Source organism: Emydura macquarii, unplaced genomic scaffold (assembly GCF_026122565.2).
Source record: "Emydura macquarii macquarii isolate MOO-44397 ecotype Brisbane River unplaced genomic scaffold, CSIRO-AGI_Emac_v2 contig_312, whole genome shotgun sequence".
In the NCBI taxonomy this organism is placed as follows: domain Eukaryota; kingdom Metazoa; phylum Chordata; order Testudines; family Chelidae; genus Emydura; species Emydura macquarii.
In genome coordinates this window covers 9,437,478-9,456,733 of record NW_027130449.1, presented here as the reverse complement: position 1 = coordinate 9,456,733, position 19,256 = coordinate 9,437,478, and the positions used below count along the sequence as shown (strand labels likewise).

General features: G+C 43.8%; 1 protein-coding gene across 5 annotated transcripts in view; it reads left to right on the top strand.

Annotated features, from left to right (window-relative positions):
• ARHGEF12 (Rho guanine nucleotide exchange factor 12) overlaps positions 1-19,256 on the top strand; it is an 81,352-nt gene that overhangs the window by 45,178 nt on the left and 16,918 nt on the right. For 3 of the 5 annotated variants that reach the window (XM_067564888.1, XM_067564869.1, XM_067564903.1), the window contains 23 exons: positions 1,647-1,745; positions 2,235-2,284; positions 3,187-3,244; positions 4,033-4,211; positions 4,746-4,823; positions 5,435-5,554; positions 6,275-6,409; positions 8,054-8,125; positions 9,038-9,130; positions 9,749-9,859; positions 10,102-10,140; positions 10,229-10,327; positions 11,764-11,806; positions 12,229-12,334; positions 12,924-13,061; positions 13,569-13,601; positions 14,138-14,252; positions 14,743-14,848; positions 15,188-15,400; positions 15,842-15,974; positions 17,210-17,364; positions 18,107-18,253; positions 18,978-19,063. In XM_067564888.1, the coding sequence (XP_067420989.1) occupies positions 1,647-1,745; positions 2,235-2,284; positions 3,187-3,244; positions 4,033-4,211; positions 4,746-4,823; positions 5,435-5,554; positions 6,275-6,409; positions 8,054-8,125; positions 9,038-9,130; positions 9,749-9,859; positions 10,102-10,140; positions 10,229-10,327; positions 11,764-11,806; positions 12,229-12,334; positions 12,924-13,061; positions 13,569-13,601; positions 14,138-14,252; positions 14,743-14,848; positions 15,188-15,400; positions 15,842-15,974; positions 17,210-17,364; positions 18,107-18,253; positions 18,978-19,063 (2,408 nt within the window). The remainder of the gene's footprint in view (positions 1-1,646; positions 1,746-2,234; positions 2,285-3,186; positions 3,245-4,032; positions 4,212-4,745; positions 4,824-5,434; positions 5,555-6,274; positions 6,410-8,053; positions 8,126-9,037; positions 9,131-9,748; positions 9,860-10,101; positions 10,141-10,228; positions 10,328-11,763; positions 11,807-12,228; positions 12,335-12,923; positions 13,062-13,568; positions 13,602-14,137; positions 14,253-14,742; positions 14,849-15,187; positions 15,401-15,841; positions 15,975-17,209; positions 17,365-18,106; positions 18,254-18,977; positions 19,064-19,256) is intronic. The other 2 variants (XM_067564894.1, XM_067564879.1) reach the window with 1 other exon arrangement.

The following is a 19,256-nucleotide window of genomic DNA, read 5'->3' as shown; positions in this document are numbered from 1 at the left end:
TGCAGAACTTCCTTGGTTTTGGCCCTGTGCTCTGATCACGTGATCACTCTGCCACGCAGTAGGAAATGGAATATTACTAGTTTCTGAGCACTTGCAGGGCAAAATAGACATGGCTTATATCTTTGCTGCTACTGCCCTATCTCTGCCTTTTTGAAAAATACCCTCCCTCTAAAGCTGAAGAACTCCATGGGGTGGGTTAGTTTGCAGAGAGGCATGAAACAGGGAAAGCACAGGATAAAGGATATTTAGATAATTTAGATGTATTTAAGGTGGCAGGACTTAATGAAATTCATCCTAGGAACTAGGTGAAGCAATGTCAGAACAGTTAACAATTATCTTTGAAAATTCATGGAGGGTGTGTGAGGTCCCAAAGACACGTGCAAAGTACTTCACTTAGGAGAGAAAAATCAAATGTGCAACTATAAAATGGGGAATACCTGGCTGGGCAGGTGGCAGCACTGCTGAAAAGGATCTGGAGGTTATAGTGGATCACAAATTGAATGAGTCAACAATGTGGTGCAGTTGAGAAAAAGGCTAATATTCTGGAGGTGTTGAATGTAAGACACGGGAGGTAATTGTCCCACTCTGCTCGGCACTGGTGAGGCCACCAATTCCAGGTGCCATGCTTCAGGAAGGGTGTGGAGAAATCGGTGCGAGTCCAGAGGAGAGCAACAAAAATGACAAAGGTCTAGAAAACCTGACCTGAGGAAAGGTTAAAATAACGGGCATGTTTAGTCTTGAGAAAAGAAGACTGAAGCAGGTAACCTGATAAGTCTCCAAAAATGTTAAGGGCAGATACAAAGAGGACAGTGATCAATTGTTGTCCGCGTCCACTGAAGGTAGGACAATAGGTAATGCGCTTAGTCTTCAGCAAGGGAGGTTTAAGTTAAATATTAGGAAAAACATTCTAATTCTCGTCATAGTTAAACTCTGAATGGGCTACCAAGGAATCCCCCTCATGAGAGGTTTTTTTAGAACGTGTTGGACAAACACCTCTCAGAGATGGTCTAGGTTTCCTTGGTCTTGCCTCAGCATGAGGTGGGAGGAGGGAAGGATTAGATGTTCTCTTGAAGGGTCCTTCGTGCTCTACATTTCTATGATTCTATGAAGACTTGCTTTGATTTGTAAAAGTTCACAACACAATCTGCTGACTATAGTTTGAACTATCTGTGGTTTTTTTTGTTTTTGTTTAATTTAGTCCTATGTAAACATATTGTCTGGTACTGTTTGTTTGTCAGGTGCCTAAAGTATTATGGCAGATACAGATGCTGTACACAGAATTATTGGGGTAGGGAGAGGGTGATTGCGCACAATGATTTGTGTTCATAGTTGCTTTCCTTAAAGGTTGCTTTTACCTCCAGTCTTGTCTGACGTGCCAGAGCCGTCTGCCTCTCTGCTATGTAGCTCTGTGTCATGTAACCAATTTAGTGAGCTTGACCTGTCTTTACATTCGTATCTGTTTTGTTTCTGGATTGATGCCCTATCTGTGTCTTGTGTTTTTCCCTGTGTCGTCCAGTACAGGTTTCATTCAGTGCTTTGTAGTAGTCTGTCAGGATAAGGTTCTGGACTGATGCCTAGTTGTGTCTTTTTTTGTATTTTTTTTCCTCTCCACTCTCTTCTCCCCTTTCCCCACCTTTCTTGTGCAGGTCTCGTCCAGCGCTGTGTTATTATCCAGCGGGATGAAAATGGATTTGGGCTGACTGTCAGTGGAGACAATCCAGTCTTTGTGCAATCAGTCAAAGAAGGTAAGCTAACATGCTACCAGGCAGCAGTCCAGAGGGCTTCTGTCTGGGGCAGGGTGAGCGGGTGAGGGGAAAGGGAGAAGATTCTAATAGTAATCCTCCAGAGCAGGGAGCTATAGCCATCACAGATCGATGATCAGATGCATGAGGACAAGGATAGCATCGCATTGGGGCCTCCCTTCTCCAGTGTCTGAACTAATCAGCAGTTTCACATCCTGTGCAGGTCAGGAAATAAATACACTGTGGGATTTCGGTCATGATGTGTCACCAGCAATGTGAAACCATAACTCTGGGATCTAGAGACTCATGAGAGTATAATCTATGGATACTGGGTTCTGCAGGGGAGCGGGGTGGCTAGGGCAAGTCTGAGAGGAGTGGCTTCTGCACAGAGTTAGAAAGGGGATGACATTTCCCTAGCCACCAAAATGGAAAATGACTGGAAGCAGAAATGAATATAATCGTAAATAACTGACTCTCTCCTTCCTTCTCCAGATGGAGCAGCCATGCGGGCTGGAGTGCAGACAGGTGATCGAATCATCAAGGTAAGGATGCTTAGTGTCAGTGAAACAGATCACATGCATTGATGAAACATGCAGTTCAGTGGTCCCCATTAATAAGTTGCATTTGTCAAAGGTCAATAGGAGTTACTACTATATGCTAGAGCTGAGAAATCATGTTTTCCTATTTCAAGACTAGCCAGTAACTGAGTAATGTCTGTTAGCAGATGCTAACTTTCTAATGGAGATGACTCTCTCATTTCAGAACCTCCCCTTCAAGTTTATGTACCTCAAATGGTTCAAATTTCACACACATGAAAAGGCCAGTAAATGTGGCGAGTGGGAGAGGGAGAGCCAATGATACTTAGCTGTAAATTGAAACACACTTTGATTCCCTGAGTATCCTAAATCCATGCCCCCTGTTGGTCACAAACAAATAAGAAATCTAGGTATTTGGCTGTGAAATCCTCCAAGGAACCAGTGCAAAAAATCCTGCCGCCATTGAAATCAAAGGCAAAACTCCCACTGACTCTGATCCAGCTGGAATTTCAACCCAAGTGAATTAACTAGTGAGTTAAATGAGTCAAGGCTAGATTTTTCCCCTGCTTCCCTGCGGTTTTTCTTCACCCAGATTTGCTCTAGTGCACTGGGCCTCTGCTCCCTGTGTGTGAGATTCATTAGCATAGGGGATGCATCCTATTTCTCCTTTCAAGCCAGCACTGTGCATTTTTAGCATGTTTACAGGGAGAGGGAGGGCTTATCAGATTTTCTCTGTAGCGTGGCAGCCAAAGGTGGGAGTATCCTGTTAGTACATTAAAGAGCATGAAGAAAGTGAGACCAAACATGGGTCTAGTTGCTTCTCTCTGAGTTTGTGTTGAGACACGGTGAGACAGTTTCTCCCAAGGTCAGAGACCAAAAAGTTTAACGCTCTTCCTTTTTCCCCCCAGGTGAATGGAACTCTTGTAACAAACTCAAACCATGGGGACGTGGTGAAGCTGATCAAGTGTAAGTAAATGCAGGCTATTGCTTATTTTCAGTGCACTCCTTGAAACCATTAACGGATGACTGTTCCAGAGGTCAAACTACCAGTTTATCCATCAGGCAGTTAGTAAGGGAGGCTAGCTGCGCTATTGACCATTATTTCACCTGTCTGATAGCACTGGGGTATGTTCAAAGTAGAGATAGTAAAGGGGGGTTTGAAATCTCTTGGAGGGGCAGGGGACGGTTTAATCATACTTCAGCAGATACGGAATTTTGCTTTCTCTCTTCTGCCATTGTCTAATGGCTGAAATTGCCCTACCTGCACTTACCTCCTGGATCTCCCCTTGTTTTTCCTCTGTAAGTTCAGTGCCTTTGTACATGACTGAGAGCTGTCACTCAAGCTGTATCTCATAATGTGCCTGTAGGCAGTTGGGCCTGTGCAAGGGAAGGAATAGTGGAGTTTGGGCTGGTTCCTTCATGCAGGAAAGAGATGTTACTAGTTCCTCTCAATGTAGCCCATTTTCATTCTTTGCTGACTACAGACGTGTACCCTAAACGTAGATTTGTGTGGCAGACTAGAAAGTATTTTGTCACTGCTTTACTGAAGATGATAGATTTTGGGCTACTTGAAGTTTAAACAGAGATCTTTGCAGCAGAGCTAACAGCATTTTCAGGCTCTTTGGTGTGAGTAGATAGCATTTGACAGATTAACAGATGCTGGATAGTCTGCTGCTTGTTCATGGCGACAGTAAGGGCCATGAAGAGTCAAATGTAAATGTGTCTGAAATGTGAATTGTTCTTTCTCCGCACAGCGGGTTCCTATGTAGCTCTCACTGTGCAGGGGCGCCCACCAGGGTCGTCCCAGATTCCATTAGCTGATTCTGAAGTGGATCCAGCAGCATTTGGGCATATGTCTCCCATCATGACATCTCCCCATTCGCCTGGCACATCTGGAAACACAGAGAGGATTACTAGCCCGGTGTTGATGGGGGTAAGATTCAGAGGGCCTTTTGGAGCAGGGTTGGTTGTGCAATGGGAAAATACACTGTTTAGTCTCTAGAGACCTGTTTTCTATTTCTGATCAGATGGAGTTTGTATTCTGTTCATAGTGGACACTTGCCAATGGCAAAACCTCCATTCAGCTAAGCATCAGGTCTATGTGGAGAGAGCAGGGCTGGAGCAGCAGGGGGGCACTGCGGTCCTCTTAGAGATGTGCTGAGAGAATCGTATGATGGACATTTGCACAATGACTGGCTCTAGCCATAACTTTTATTAGCATTCAGATTGCAAGAAACACCGGCACTTGGGGACGAGAGAAGCAGTAACTGTGTCTGGTGAATCATTTTTTAAAAGAATTGTGGCAGTGATGTTTAGATACAGAGGTAGGTGGGTACAGTCATTGTAGGAAATTGATTGAGGAAACTTCTGAACCAAGTTGAAAGGGTTTGTAGAAACCCTAGGTAGGGAGTAAGTGAGCATCTTGATATTTTCCTTTCCACGTTTAACATCTTTCCATTTTTCCCAGGAGGAGAACAACATTGTTCACAACCAGAAAGTGGAGATTCTGAGAAAGATGCTGCAGAAAGAGCAGGAGCGGCTGCAGGTACTGGAGGGTGGGGACTGCAAAGAGAAGACTTGAAAATAGAGACCAACTCTTGAACCCTTTGTTAGTACTGTCTTGATCGATTCCCACCTGGTCTGTAACATGACTGCCCAAGAGAGTGTCTCTCTACCAGTGCAACAGCAGAGACCTGATGAGGTGCTCATGCTTGACAGTTGGATGCTTGAAAGAATGGAGGAAGTCTTCACTTTGGGAGGCTTATGTGTGCATCTCATCCCCTCTGGTCTAATCCTGAGAGATGCGAGCATCCGTGAGTCCTGTTGAAGGGAACAGGAGTTGTGGTTGCTTAGTACCTCTCAGAATTAGGCTCCAAACTTGCTTGCATCTCTTTGGTTGAGCAATTATGTGAATAAGCCTGTCACTGGGAATTTTTTCTTCTAGTGAGGTGGGGGAGAAGAGAGGAGAGCTGTATGAATATAGGTGCTGTAGTACCCAGTTGTGACAGCAATAGGTGTACAAATAATTCCATTTAATGGCATTTGTAATGAGTATTTTCAGAGACGTGTAGACGGTATGAAGATTAGTCAGTGACTGCAGTTCTAGGCCTCGGTGTTGCAGGGAATAGTTCATCAAATGCTCATTAAACTTTTCAGTCCTTGCAAGAAGATTACAGCCGAACACCCACGCCACGACTGTTCAAGGAGATACAGGAAACTAAGAAGCACATCCCTCAGCTGCAAGAGCAGCTGTCCAAAGCCACAGGCTCTACTCAGGTAATGGCATTGTTGAGAAGCCTATCAGTCTACTCCAGCTGGGCATACTATAGGGAAAGCTATACGTGTGTGGGAGCAGGGTGTTTCCTGCCATGGTTTTGCCAGTTTCCACAAGCAGACCTGCACCGCCTACCTGAAGTAGCTATCAAGATGCACGCATAAGTAATTCATTTTTTTTTATTTGTAATGAAGCTCCCAGAAGTAGATAACATACAGGGTCTGTATTTGGTGAAATTACAGTATTTAATCAGAAGTTATAAGGCACAGTTGCTCTGTGTCCTAGGAGGTTGGGAGAGGCTGTGCTTAAAGCAATAAGGTATAGTTGTATGATGATGATTTGATCTCTATTTGTTTTTCTATATCTTTAAGTAAAAAGGAAATGAAATCTGTAAAATCATGCTTACAGTTCAGAATAACTTGAAGTTCAAAAATGGAAAAAGTGTCTTTTACTGAAGGATTTTTTCCCCATTGCCTATGAACCCGTAGAAGCAAATTTTTTTCCATTACATGTTGTAAGGTTGTACATGAGCACTGTGCTCCTGACGCTTTTCTTTAGAAAAGCATTCTCCCTCCCGCCCCCTTCTTTAAAAATTAGGAGTTTTATAGGTTAGGCCAATCAGGTCAAATTTTGAACCTGCTATAATGGTAAACCTTAAACATTCCATTTCCACCTCATTGCCCAGCTTTGGGCTGTCTTTCAATGCATTTTCTCTTTCTTAGGATGGAGTTTTGTCCTCCAGATCTGTGACGGAGTCGCTGCAGATCAGTGAAGTAGAAGCAGAAAGTGCAGATGGGCTAAGCAAAGCAGACTATAGCAGTGGTGACGGCTCCCGGCCAAACAGTGACATTGCTGATGTGAGTATAGGCAAGTTTTGAAGCTCCACTTTTGTCCTTTTGGGTTTGTGTTTTCCCATAGTAAGTTTGAGGTTGACACCTTTGTCCTCTGTGTGTTATGCATGTGTTCTCTTACTCACTCACTCTGACTGCTAGGGCAATGATTTGAGGGAGGTACCAGAGACACTGCGGTGAAGAAGCTTGCAGAGTTAGTCTTCACTGAGATACTGGGAAAGGAAAAAACCCATGTTTTTCAGGGTTGAGTTTTCCTGGCACATTCCGTTACTGGGCAGAGAAAGATGAATGCCCTCATCTTACAGAAATGAGAGGCAAACGACAGTATCTTGAAGAACACGTTAATGTTCCATTTGTGGTTAGAATGACTCAGACTGAGTCACAGGGCAAGTTGCCATGAGTGTGAGGAAAAGCCTCGCATCGGTCGTTAACCAGTAGTTAGAAAAAGCCTTTTCTTTTATTAAACCATCAGTTTACTATCTGGGTACTAATATGGCTCCATCACTATAGCGTCGTGGCCCCTAACCCTGCATTAATGTTGTCTGGTTAGTACAGGGGAATTGGGACTGGGGCTCTGCCATTGGCTTGTTATGGAACTTGGGCATGTCCCTTAGCTTTTGGGCCGGTTTTCATATCTGTGTGTGTTGGGTGAGATAATTCCTACCTCCTAGTGGGTTGTGTGAGGTTTGATAGTGTTGTAAATACTTCGATATCACTGAATGAAAACTGCAATGCAAAATAATCATGTAATCCGTGTTTCCAGTTCTAGGCTGATATTAACAAAACCCCACTGAAGCATACAGTTGAAAGGAGACTTTCCAAAAGCTGTACACGAAAGCTCCTGAAATGGATCATCTTTGCAGAGTTGAAAGTTGATTTCTAGAGGGGGATGAAAGGCCATGGGGATCTTCCACCCTCACAGGGGAGCCCAGTCCAGGAAGTGCAAGACTTTGAAGGGGGCCCATTTTTTTTATTACAGCCAGCAGTGGTGACCCCCATTGTAGTTAAGGTAGCAAAAGAGTTTCCATTATAGCCTTCTCTTTTCACAGGCTTAAAAATCTTAACCTATGAGGTGGAAGGTCTTTGTCACTAAGGGAACTGTGGCATGGGTTTCCTTTTGGGGGGGGCGGAGGGGGGAGGGAATTATATTGTTTGATGCTTGGAGAATCTCAGCTGGCCCCTTACCCTTCTTGATTAATAGTGATGATGCATGAGTCTAGCTGGGCAGAACTTCTACCTGCAATTAGAAATTAAAGGAAGAGGGCCAGAAAAAAGACCCAAGATTGGCCATTTACTCCCTCTCGTTTTTATGCAATATAACATGAGAGATTTTCATTTTAAGGGGACTGGGCAGGGCAAAATTGCCATTTGAGATAGGAACCTTTGTAATGAAAAAAATTCTGCCAATATTAATAGCTTACTTTACTCAGTTCCTTCCATGTGTCCTAGGAAGGTATCCAGTTACCGTGTTTAGATGGTGTTGTGTCTATTTAGAGTTGAACTTTTCTTACCTATTTCTGGTAGCTATTTAGCAGTCCAGTGAATGTGAGCAATGTGAGGTTTGTCTATGATGCTCAAGAACTTACTCCACAGTTCTTATTTTTCTGGACTTGCTGACACTCACCAGAACTGCCCTTGCTTCCTTCCCAGAGTCCCCGGAGTGGCCTGAAGGAACGGATTTACCTGGATGAGAGTCCAGAGAAGAGTGAGATTCAAGATACTGTAAGTCCAAAACACAAAGTGTGACTGTAGCTGCTGCTTCTGTAATGAGCCCATTCAAATCTTTCTTTTTTCCCCCTCTTGTTTAAATTGAACATAAATTGATCTTTTGCTTTAGAACGTTGTAAACAATAAGAGCCTACACACATGCTAATAAGCTTTCCAGAGGTCATCCCTTGACTCCAACAAGGTCTCTGACCAGTAAACTCCCTGTAAACTCCACACTGGAGTTTTTCTGTGGTCAGAAGTTGATCACAGCTTCAGGTCAGAACAAGTACCTTCAGTCTTACAGGGCTTCCGTGGGACAAGTCCTTCCAACCCTTCTGTTAGGATTGGGGCCCTCCTTGGACCAGAGTCCTGTCCATTTGCTGCATCAGAAAGAAGGCCCTGGGACAGTTTAAACTCAGGCTATTTATCCAAAAATCTTTTTTCCCCCTCTGTTGGTCCCTGGAGAGTCCAGTTTGAACCAGTATATGTGAGTCTCTCTCCATGTGGTGACAGATCTGAGGTGTTACAACCTGAGTGAATTTGCCTAACCACTCCTACTATTCTTAATGCCTGAAGGGCTATGGTCCCCTGCCCCCAGGGAATTACATGCAATCCCTAATTTACACATAACCATTTGCATTTTTATACAATGAACTCCTAAAATACTTGAACTTAATTCAGTAGGGTTTGTCCAGGATACTGCAGGATACTGTCATAGCGGTCACATTAAGGTGCCCATCCATTAGCCGGGTCTTATACCTCCCCATTGAGGGAGAAATCTGGGACAAGGAGCTACGAAGGATAAAAGAGTGACAGTTACAAATAAAACCTGTCATAATACGCTTATAGACTGTTGCCAAAGAGAGCACTTCCCTGAGACATTCATTGTTCTCTGCAGTCTGGTTTTGTTTTTTCTCAACACTCCAGGATTCTCAATCCAGTGTTGGGAGTCCTTCCTCCCGCACGGCACCTCAGATCATTGGAGCAGAGGATGACGACTTTGACCCGGAACAGGAGCAGGTGGGTATCACTATTCTCTGTCACAAAGGCGTCTCTTTGGGATAGGGCTCAGCTGCATCTAGACACTTCATGCCTAAGTCGTGACCATGCCCTGTTGTTAGCAGACACTTCTTGTCTAGTAAGCTTGAAAGAAAGAGAAAGAAAGAAAGAGGGTTCATGTTGGCCCTGGCAAATGGCACTTCCAGAATCTGAGCTAAAATGCAATCTGAGATTCTTTCTGTTACCCTTCCTTTTCCCTCCATAATGTTCAACCTTACCAGAAATTAATCTGCCTAATGGAACTGCCTAGCTTTAATTGACTTTTTATCACTGCTGTAGCAATATTACAGTTTACCTTTCTAATGCCTCTGTACTGAATGGTTTTAATAATCTGCTATGGATTATATTCTATTCTATGTCTTGTGTGAAAGTGTTTTAAGGTACTGAATTGTGTGGAAAAGGCCAGGAAGTGGGCTAATGCTGAGCTTTTCCTGGAGGCAGTCCATGGGTCCTGGAGCTAAGCTAATTCTGCTCCATTGCTTACCAAAGAAATGAGAAACAAATCAACTATGATGAAGCCTTCCAGTTTGATTACAGGCCTTTGTGTGCAGTTGAAGTGGACTGTCTGTGTCTTTACAGATCAACGGGCAGTGCAGCTGTTTCCAGAACATCGAGCTGCTGAAATCTCGCCCGGCTCACCTGGCCGTGTTCTTGCATCATGTGGTGTCCCAGTTTGACCCAACAATGCTGGTAAGATGTCACTCTGGAATGGTTCTGCTGGGTCAGACTTACAGTGTTGGCCTGAGTGTTCTGGAATCACCTCTCTCTTGTAGCACAGTCCCAGATAGTGCGGCTGCTCTGGCAGTGAGAAAAACGCAGCTCTCTTCAGGCGAGGATTCAGCTCTCATGCATGCATCACAGGCTTTTGAGTAAATGAAGGGAAATGTCAGATAAATAAAATGGCCTCTAAAAGTATTTATTCATCTCTTCAGCACAGCCACATTGCAAGCTCTTCACCGGTACCTGGAATTGTGAGTGGCTTATCTCCTCTGAACATTTGGGAGGAAATTCACAGGTAGATTTTGTAGAGTTCTCATTCTCTCTCTGTCTTCCCTCCAGCTCTGCTATCTTTACACGGACTTGTACAAACAGACTAACTCCAAAGAGACTCGTCGGGTCTTCCTTGAGTTTAACCAGTTCTTCCTGGACCGAGCTGCGGTAGGTTCCAGGACAGGTGTACCCTTTTTTCTCCCTACAACCCCATGCAATAACCTGATTTGTACCTTACTCACCCTGATGTGCTGGAGAGATCTTAGAAATGCTGTATACATGGTGGAACCTTAGTTCATATCCAAGCAGGTTAGACTGAGACGTCTGTTTTCTGGGGTAGAAGCTGTTTCCTGTGGGTGTCTTGAATACTGTCTGCCTCTTCATGAAAGATCCCATGACCCTTTTCATAAGAATAGGCCAGAACTCCCCTTTATCCCCACTCTGTGCACTTATTGTAAAGTCTCCTGCACTCCAGTTACTTGGCGTCTTACAGCCTAGAGGTGCTGTATTTCAATGGTGCTATGTGTGCATAGCTGAGCTTCACAAAGAAAAGCACTACAAGAAATGTAAAATGTATGTGCTGTTTGTTGCTGTGGTTTAAAGCTGATAAAGCCTTCTCTCCAGTGCCTCGAACTTCTGGTGGTTTATACAGTTTTTCATCTATTGCTTTTGTACATCATACATGGCTCCCCTATATCTCTTTCATTTGTGGTCTATCTGGTTGAAATTTACTTCTGCAGATTTAAAATATATGATCATTGTTTATGGATGTGAAAACCGAAATGAATAAATGGCTGAATTGACTGGGCTGTCATAGCATTGCCACCAATGCTCAGAAATCTGAAAACTGAAGTAAATTTTCAAACATAATTTTGAAAAAAAGAAAGTTACTGCTGGTTCTCTAACCCAGCATCCCCACGCCCCCCCCCCCCCCCAACACTGCATAAGGGCAGAGGTGCTTCTTCTGTCTGTTTCCTATAACTACTGTACTTCCTTGTTAAACTCTTAGCACTGAATGTAAGAGAATAAAGCTGCCCACAACCTCAGGGCTCTGGAAACCCTCCAGTTCACAAGCAGCATGTTCCTTGATAGGAAGTGGAATGAGTCTGACATCTGAGATAACTCAGGCAGTTGTACATTGCAGTTGAGTTGGAGTCTGCTGCTTAAATTGATGTGACTGTTGCCAGTTATGGGAGTTCCATATGTCTGCTCAAAAAAATGAGGAACCTCTATTTTGCCATAATGGATAAGGCCCATGGACTGTCTCCTCTGATACTCTGCCTGCAGCAGGGGTATGTACCACATGCCTTGGAGGAAGGTGAAATACCTACATGAGGCACTTAGTAACAGTGCAATGCCATCTAAAAGAGCTGATCTAGGAATTATTTTGGGAAAATTCTCTGGTCTGTTACACAGAAGTTCAGACGAGGTGTTCACAATGCTCACTTCTGTCCTTTGAATCTATAAATCTGTACAGGATGAGCAGCGGGAATTGCCTTTGTGACTCCTGCCAGAGCTTAGATTTGATCAGCCCACTGGTTTAAGGGGAGAGAAGAGCCTATTGTTTAGGGTCTCCCGCTCTTACACTTGCTTTTCTTTTTCAGACTCTGAAGGTTCCAGTTCCAGATGAAATGTCTATAGATCTAGGTAAGGTCCTTTTACACTGGGTATCCCTTGGCATAGATCCTATTGTTTGAGACAATCCTAACAGCTCTCTTAAAGAACTGTCTGTGGGTGTGTGCTTGAAACCTATACAGTACTGTATGTCAAACTGGAAGAGACAAACAGCTGGTCATTTTGGCCTTTGACTGGGAAGAACATTCTATACACTCTGGTATGTGGATAGATGGGATGTATGGGCATCTACATCTTGTCTTTGTTTAGTGCGATGTTGGGTATAGCTAACGCTGCTGGTGCTTAATGCACTTTTTCACGTGTTGGACAGCAAGAGGTAAAAGGCCACTGCTAAGTAGACTGAAGTGTTTGTGTGGATGGCTTTATCCTAATACCAAGTGACTGTCTATGTTCTAAAATGAAATCCTTCCTCTTCTTCCTCCCATCACCTGCAGAAAAGAGAAGGCCAGAACTCATTCCAGAGGAACTGCACCGCCATTATATCCAAACTATGCAAGATAAAGTCTATCCAGATGTCCAGAGGCATCTGGAAGATTTCAGGTATGTATGCGCTTTCCTGCAGCTAAATTACATCTCTGCCGGAGTTAACATTCTGTGTTGAATATGGAGGGAAGTTCAAACTTCCAGAACTTGATCATTTGACTTTGGCATAGATGAATCCTTCTTGTTAGGAAGGCCAGAGCAATTGCACCGCAATCTGTGATTGCTTGGAAGGACTGCTCTGGCTCTTCAAATGCCTCTTTATTGGCACAGACACTGAGTGCACAGTGCTCAAATCAGACTTCCTCTCTTCCTTGGCCAATATTGCCCATCTCCACCTCTTCCTATATGGGGCACAGCATATTGTACGATGATTTGGCTGCCTCCCGTGACATCAGAAGTGGCTACAGATTTGTGAAGCTGTATTTACAGAGTTTGTGAACCCTTCTTTCTCTGTGAAGTGGTATTGGTTCTGTTTTACTGCTAGGCCAATGACTCTCAGAGAGGTGACGTGACTTTCCTAAGGCCACGTAGCATTTTGGTAGGAGAGGTAGAACTGGAATGATTGTGTGTTCTGAATGCTGGGAGGCTGGTTCATCAGATCACCCACGTGAGTTCTTTCATGCGGTTGTTTTCTCTCCTTATTTAGACAGAAACGTAGTATGGGATTGACGCTGGCTGAAAATGAACTGACTAAGTTGGATGCAGAACGTGTCCGTGACCGGATCACATTGGAGAAGGAAAGAGCATGTGCGGAGCAGATAATTACCAAAATTGAGGAGGTGTTGTAAGTAGCAGCGTGTTTGAATGTGGGGTTAACATGCAGATTGTCTTCCACCCGCTCAAGGCTTGAGTAGAGCAGAGCAGAGCAAAGGAGTTGAGAACTGAAAACAACGGGGGGTCATCACCTTCCCTCTCCTCCCTAGTTGGCTTCTGGCAGCTGTTGGATTCCCATCAATAGAATAGAGACCATAAGAAAATGATTCCAGGGTGAATATCCCCAGATAGTCCATGGTGGAATTGCTCTTTCCTGGAATACTTGTTAAATAGCAGCTCGAGGGCTTGCATTCTTGGCATCTCTAATGTCAGATCCAGAATTTTTTCTGTTGGCTCAAAGAAACTTGCAGCCTCAAAACTGATTTTTAAGAAGACTGTTACTAGCTTCTCCCTATGGAGTTTGGTTGATATGGGGGACACCATACAGATAGGTGCCGTCATGCTGGATTGTTTTGACTGTGAGTGTGTTTTGGGATTTGTTTTTGTTTTTTAATCTTTCTCTCGCTCTCGGTTTCAGGATGACTTCTCAGCCTCTGGAAGAGGACAAGAGGTAATGTAACAGGTTTGTGGTGTTGGCATGTGGAGTAAGATGACCTCGCCAAAGAGCTGATAGTTGTCTTGGCATCTGTGGCTTTGCTGAGCGGGACAAGATAGCCCTCTGCTGGCTGTGGCGGCAAATTTTGTTTTATAGACCATTTTGTTTTCAGAGTTCAGTTTGAGTGGAGCCGTACTGTATGGGGGCAAGCTTTACTGCAGCTGACACTTATCATTAACATCACAATGCAGCTATGTTTAATAGATTATTGCTGTGCCAGAACTTTGGGAACATTTTAATAATAATTGCCTAAAGGTTACAGAGCATGTAATCAGTCAGCTGAAATCAGGGACTCTATTTTGCACTTGCAAGAGGACAGATTCTGGTTTTCTTGTGACTGAGTCATATCAAAAGAATTAGTGCCCCAATACCAGAGAAGGATTTTAATTAGAAAATCAGTTGTTAACCTCCGTACACCTATTTCTTAATTAAGAGGTTTGCCATACTCCATTTTTACAAATTTCCCCCTTTCTCTTTCATTTGTCTTACAGTTCAGCCATGCAGTATGTGATTCTCACCTACATGAAATATCTGGGTGTGAGAGTCAAGGAGCCCCGGGGCCTGGAGCAGAAGCGTGGTCGTATTGGGTTCCTGCCAAAGATAAAGGTAATAGTGGCATGATTGGCATCTTTGGCCAACTTTCTCAAAAATGAGACCTCAAGTAAGACTCCATGCTTAAGCGCCTAAATATAAGTGACCATCACTTCCAATGGAGCTGAGTGCCTGCAGCTTCCATTGACTTCAGTGGGAACTGGGGCTGTTCAACACTGTAGAATGCTGGGTGTCTAAAGATGGATTTAAGAGCCTGTGGTTTTGAAATGTTAGCTTTGTTCCTCTTTCATTTGCCTGCTTGACTTCTCATATTATGAGTCCTGTAAAATCTCTGGGTAAGGAAATGACTCTTACAACCTGTTCCTCTCTCCTTTGAAATCTAAATACCGTTGTGGACTGTCCTGCACTGACAGAGGGATATGGATAGACACCTAGTGCGAATAGGTCTCTCCCATCTTGAACTTCTAGCGGATATGTCTGTAACTTAATCCTGGAGAAATAAGTTACCCATTTGGGTTTTTCTTTGGTTTTGTATTAACCGCAGCAAAGTATAAAGAAAGAGAAAGAAGGGGAGGAAAAAGTGAAGAGGAGAGGCTTTCCCAGTATCCTGGGACCACCAAGGAGACCGAGTCGCCATGACAGCAGTGCAAGTATGTTGGACCCTGGAATGTGCATTCTGCTTACTAATTGTTGGTCTCTGCACCCATCGTCACCCATTGCATCCCAATGAGACATAAAATCTGTTCAGGTGATCTCCACAGTACACAGAGTACTTTAGATGTTGGCTAAAGAAGGCATCTGAACAACACCTTTGTATCAGAGCTTCAGTAGCCATTCGTTAACTGGAGACTCATTCAATTTGAAATGTGACTTGAAAAAACAAAGCAAGCTAATGAAATTAGTCATTGAAATCTTTCTGAGGAGCTCCGTCCCTGGGTTTCTGGAGACAGGAAGGCCTCCAGCAGTCTGTCTAATCTGTCTTTGTTCAGTTGGCAGGGCCATGGAAATGCAGAAGCAGCGCCATCCAAAGCACTTATCCACGGCCTCTTCAGTTAGTCCAGAGCCGCCAGACTCTGTCAAGATGCGCCAGAGTGGGTCTTCCAGCGATGGTACAGACACAGCATGCCCCCCTGCCAACCCTATGTCTCCTTTAGCCATGGGGCCCTTTGCCTCCCCGGAGGGAAGCAAGGACTGCGAGACAGGTGAGTAGATGCTGGAGAGGGGAGTGTTAAAGGCTGTATTGAAGACAGGATGTGCGAATTGCTATCCCATTTCAAGAGCATTACTAACATTGAGGCCCTTAGACATGGTGACTCTCCATGTTCAATGATCTGTGCTGATTTGTGTCACTGTGTTCTTGAATGTGGCTTGAAATTGGCTTCCAAATAGTGTATTGCTTGTTCATCCTGAGTAAGAAATAGCCCTAACTTGAGTGCTCAGGTACCCACCCCTGCAAAAACAGATGAATGCAATGTTCAAATGCTTCTCAATTAAAGCTTCTTTCTTTCTAAGGTCAGGAATTGTTGACATTTCCACCCCCCCAGCCTCCAAGAGAAAAGGAGGCTGAGAGTCAGAATTTCTCTTGTGAAAGGTAGTTTTGTGTGTTGATCTCTCCTGGAAACTGTTGACCATTCTCTTTTCAGGCCCCAAGCAGTCTGGAGAAGCTCCACCTCTTAGCGACTCTACGGATGGTGCACCCCGCACACCTAACACCAGCTTCGAGTTCCCATCCCCTCCACTGGACCAGTTGCAAGAGGAGGAAGGAGAACTTGATAGGTATTTATGGGCACAGGTTATTTGGAGCTGGGCAGGGTGTAGCAAAAAGAATTAAGGCTGTTACATTGGATTTGTAGAACGGCATTGGCACAGCATGGCCTGTTTTGAACCTTACTTGGAGTGGGGGAATAGAGACCCTGCCCTGAGATATTTTAGTTTTCTCCCACTGTTAATTATACTACAAAACTCTCTTCAGCATCAGAGCTAGAATGCCAAATTGGCTAGAGATGCAAACTAGTCACAAAGATTTCATTCTGGAGCTCTGATGAATGGAGTGAAATCTCATTACTCACGCTAGTTTTGTAATATGTTGTGTTTTTGTTTACCAGATTAGCTGATTTAGGAACAAAACCTGATTTTTGGAAGAAAAACAAAAACCTTTCTGCAAGGGAGTATAGATATGAAACAGTTGGAACTAAAGACATTATTTTATAGTAATACCTAGTTCTGAGATGGCGCTTTACAAAGAAAGTCGGCATCATTATTCCCATTTCACAGACAGCGGAAACTGAAGCACAGAGAAATGAAGTGACTTGACCAAGAGCACCCAGCAGGCCAGTGCCAGAGCTGGGAATTGACCCAAGGTCTCCTGCGTGCCAATCCAATGAGCTGTCCACTAGGCCACAGTCTCTTATAAAGTAGAGCTCAGTGGTGTTAGTAATCTGTCCCTATTCAAAATAGTTTCAATGACCTAGATGATTATCCTGTTCTTAGACAATACATATATGAATGACACTCAGCTATAGTATAGTGCAGGGTAATGGGGATATTAATACCCAGGTTGTGAAGTGCTGTGTGATGTCCAGATGAAAAGCACTAATTATTATTACCACTGCTTGTAATGGTTTGATTGGGAGTCAAGAATGCTGGGTTCTGTTGTATCTGCAGATAGAGGGAGGAGTTGATTTTTTTTCCCCCACCCCCTTCCATTGACTTACTAACGTGACCGTGAGCAAATGACTTCACTTTGTGTGTGTCTGTTTACCCCTATTGTAAAATGGGGATTATAATACTTAATGCAGAGGGTGTTGTAAGAATGGGCACTAAGCCTTAGATAAAGGTCTCTGTAAAAGGGGTAAGTACCAAACTGCATCTGGCAGTCTCCCTGAGTATTTCTTCATCACATTTTACAAACGTATGTTTTTTTTTCTCCTTCTGCCTCCACTTGGCCATTTCCTTCCCCATGTCCCTGCCTGAATCCGAAGACATCTGACTGCCATTTTCTCTCTCTTCAGGATGGACAGTGTGGGCTTTGGGGATATTCAGAGTGAGGATGAGCTGTTTGATTTTGACACGGAGACTGATCCTCCCAACTGGCAGCAGCTGGTGAGCCGAGAGGTGCTGCAGGGGTTGAAACCCTATGAAATCAAACGCCAGGAAGTGATTAATGGTGAGTTTGCATGTTTCTCTTTGCTGACCCACTAACCCCTGGAACCTACAGGTTCCTGAACTTAACATGAGCACTTTCTTCATCTGAACTGCTCACGGTTATGAACAAGCTATAGTTTCTGGCCTGCAAACTTGAAGTATGTGAAAGCTGCTGGTATGGAATTTGTACAGTAGATAACATGCAGAAATGCTAGAATGGCTCAGTCCCCAAATCAGGAGCAAGCAATTTTTGATGGCAAAACAAGGGGTCAGCTAACTGCATGCTGGGAGAATGTAAAGAGGCAAGGAGGACTATATATGGCTTGCTGGAAGAAGCACGATCTAAAGGAGTGGTTTCTATCCCAGCACACTCACGGAGACTTGACCTTGATCTCAAATCATACAACTCTACGGAACTGTGTGTGACTGAGTGAGCGGATAGGTGTTAACCATCTACTTGGGGTAAACTGTAATTCAGTAACAAATTTACTTCCCTACACGTTCCTATGTCTAGGGTAGCAGAACATGGTTTCTGATTCCTTAGTACACCAGAACTTGGGCCAGCAAGGAGGGCACAGATGGGGAAGAGATTTTTACAGCTTCATGTTCCTGATCACAGAATTAATATATACTCTCTAAACTGCTTAATTTATTAAGTAACTCAATTGCTGGAAGATTCTGGCTTCCTGCTGTAAACTGCGTTGGAATCCAGTGTTACCGTGTTAAATCAGTAATAATCCTGCATTTCTCTTCCTCCTTTTCAGAGCTGTTCTACACTGAGCGAGCTCATGTCCGCACACTGAAGGTTCTGCATCAGGTCTTCTACCAGCGTGTACTCCGTGAAGGCATCCTGACCCACTCTGACCTGCGCAAAATCTTTTCAAACCTGGAGGATATCCTTCTTCTCCATAGTAAGGGCAGATGAGGCACCGGTCAACTCTGCTTCCCAACAGCAATCACATCTGAGAGATCTGAGAGATACGCATATTTGCATCAGAATGCATGTATAAGTATATCCACAGAGAGTGGACATCCACACGCAGCACTTTAATTACATGCACCCAATCATTTCACACTTGGTTTGCAAGCATATCTGTTGCCAACGTGCCAGATACACTCTTGTTCTCATCCACATCCCCAAGCTGTCTTAATATGATGTACACCCACTTGTTCATAAACCAAGCAATATAGACAGGTATGGCTCAAGAAGATAATTGGCAGAGAGCCACTAAAGGCAGCAATGTGCATTTGGATGCTGACACTTCTGAAAGGCAAGGTTTCCTAGTGGTTTGAGCAAGGGATTCCAGCCGTACCCCTAACTAATCGCTGTGTGACTTTACAGGAAGCCACTCCCTGTAACCTTACTGTGTCTATTTCCCCACATTTTAAAGTCCAGAATAATATTAACTCTCTAATCCTTGTGAAGTAGACAAAGTAACATTGGAAAAATTCTTGGAGTAGTTATTTATTGTTCATTCTTATTAGTCATTCCTGTTTACCAATATTCATTTACTGTCCATCACTTCCTTGTTTTTTTCAAATCCAGTCTCCTTTTTGGGTGGTTCTCATTTTTAAATAAAAGACCAATTTAGACAATATTAATTATACCTCCTTTTGCTTTTTTCCCTCCCCCAGCTGCATTAAATGATCAGATGAAAGCTGTCCGTAAAAGGAATGAGACGTCTGTTATTGATCAGATTGGGGAAGACTTGCTAACCTGGGTAAACTGATTTTCTTTTCCTCCCTGTTCAGAAGTGTAAATATTCCTGAAAGCAAGAATCCAATGAAATGGTAAAAAGAGCCAACAGAAACCAGCGTAACTCACATTCACTACAAATTTAATGTCTCAAATTGTTGATTTCTGTGGAGCTAACATGGAGGTGGGGGACACAGGACTTGAGAGAAGGTGGAGGG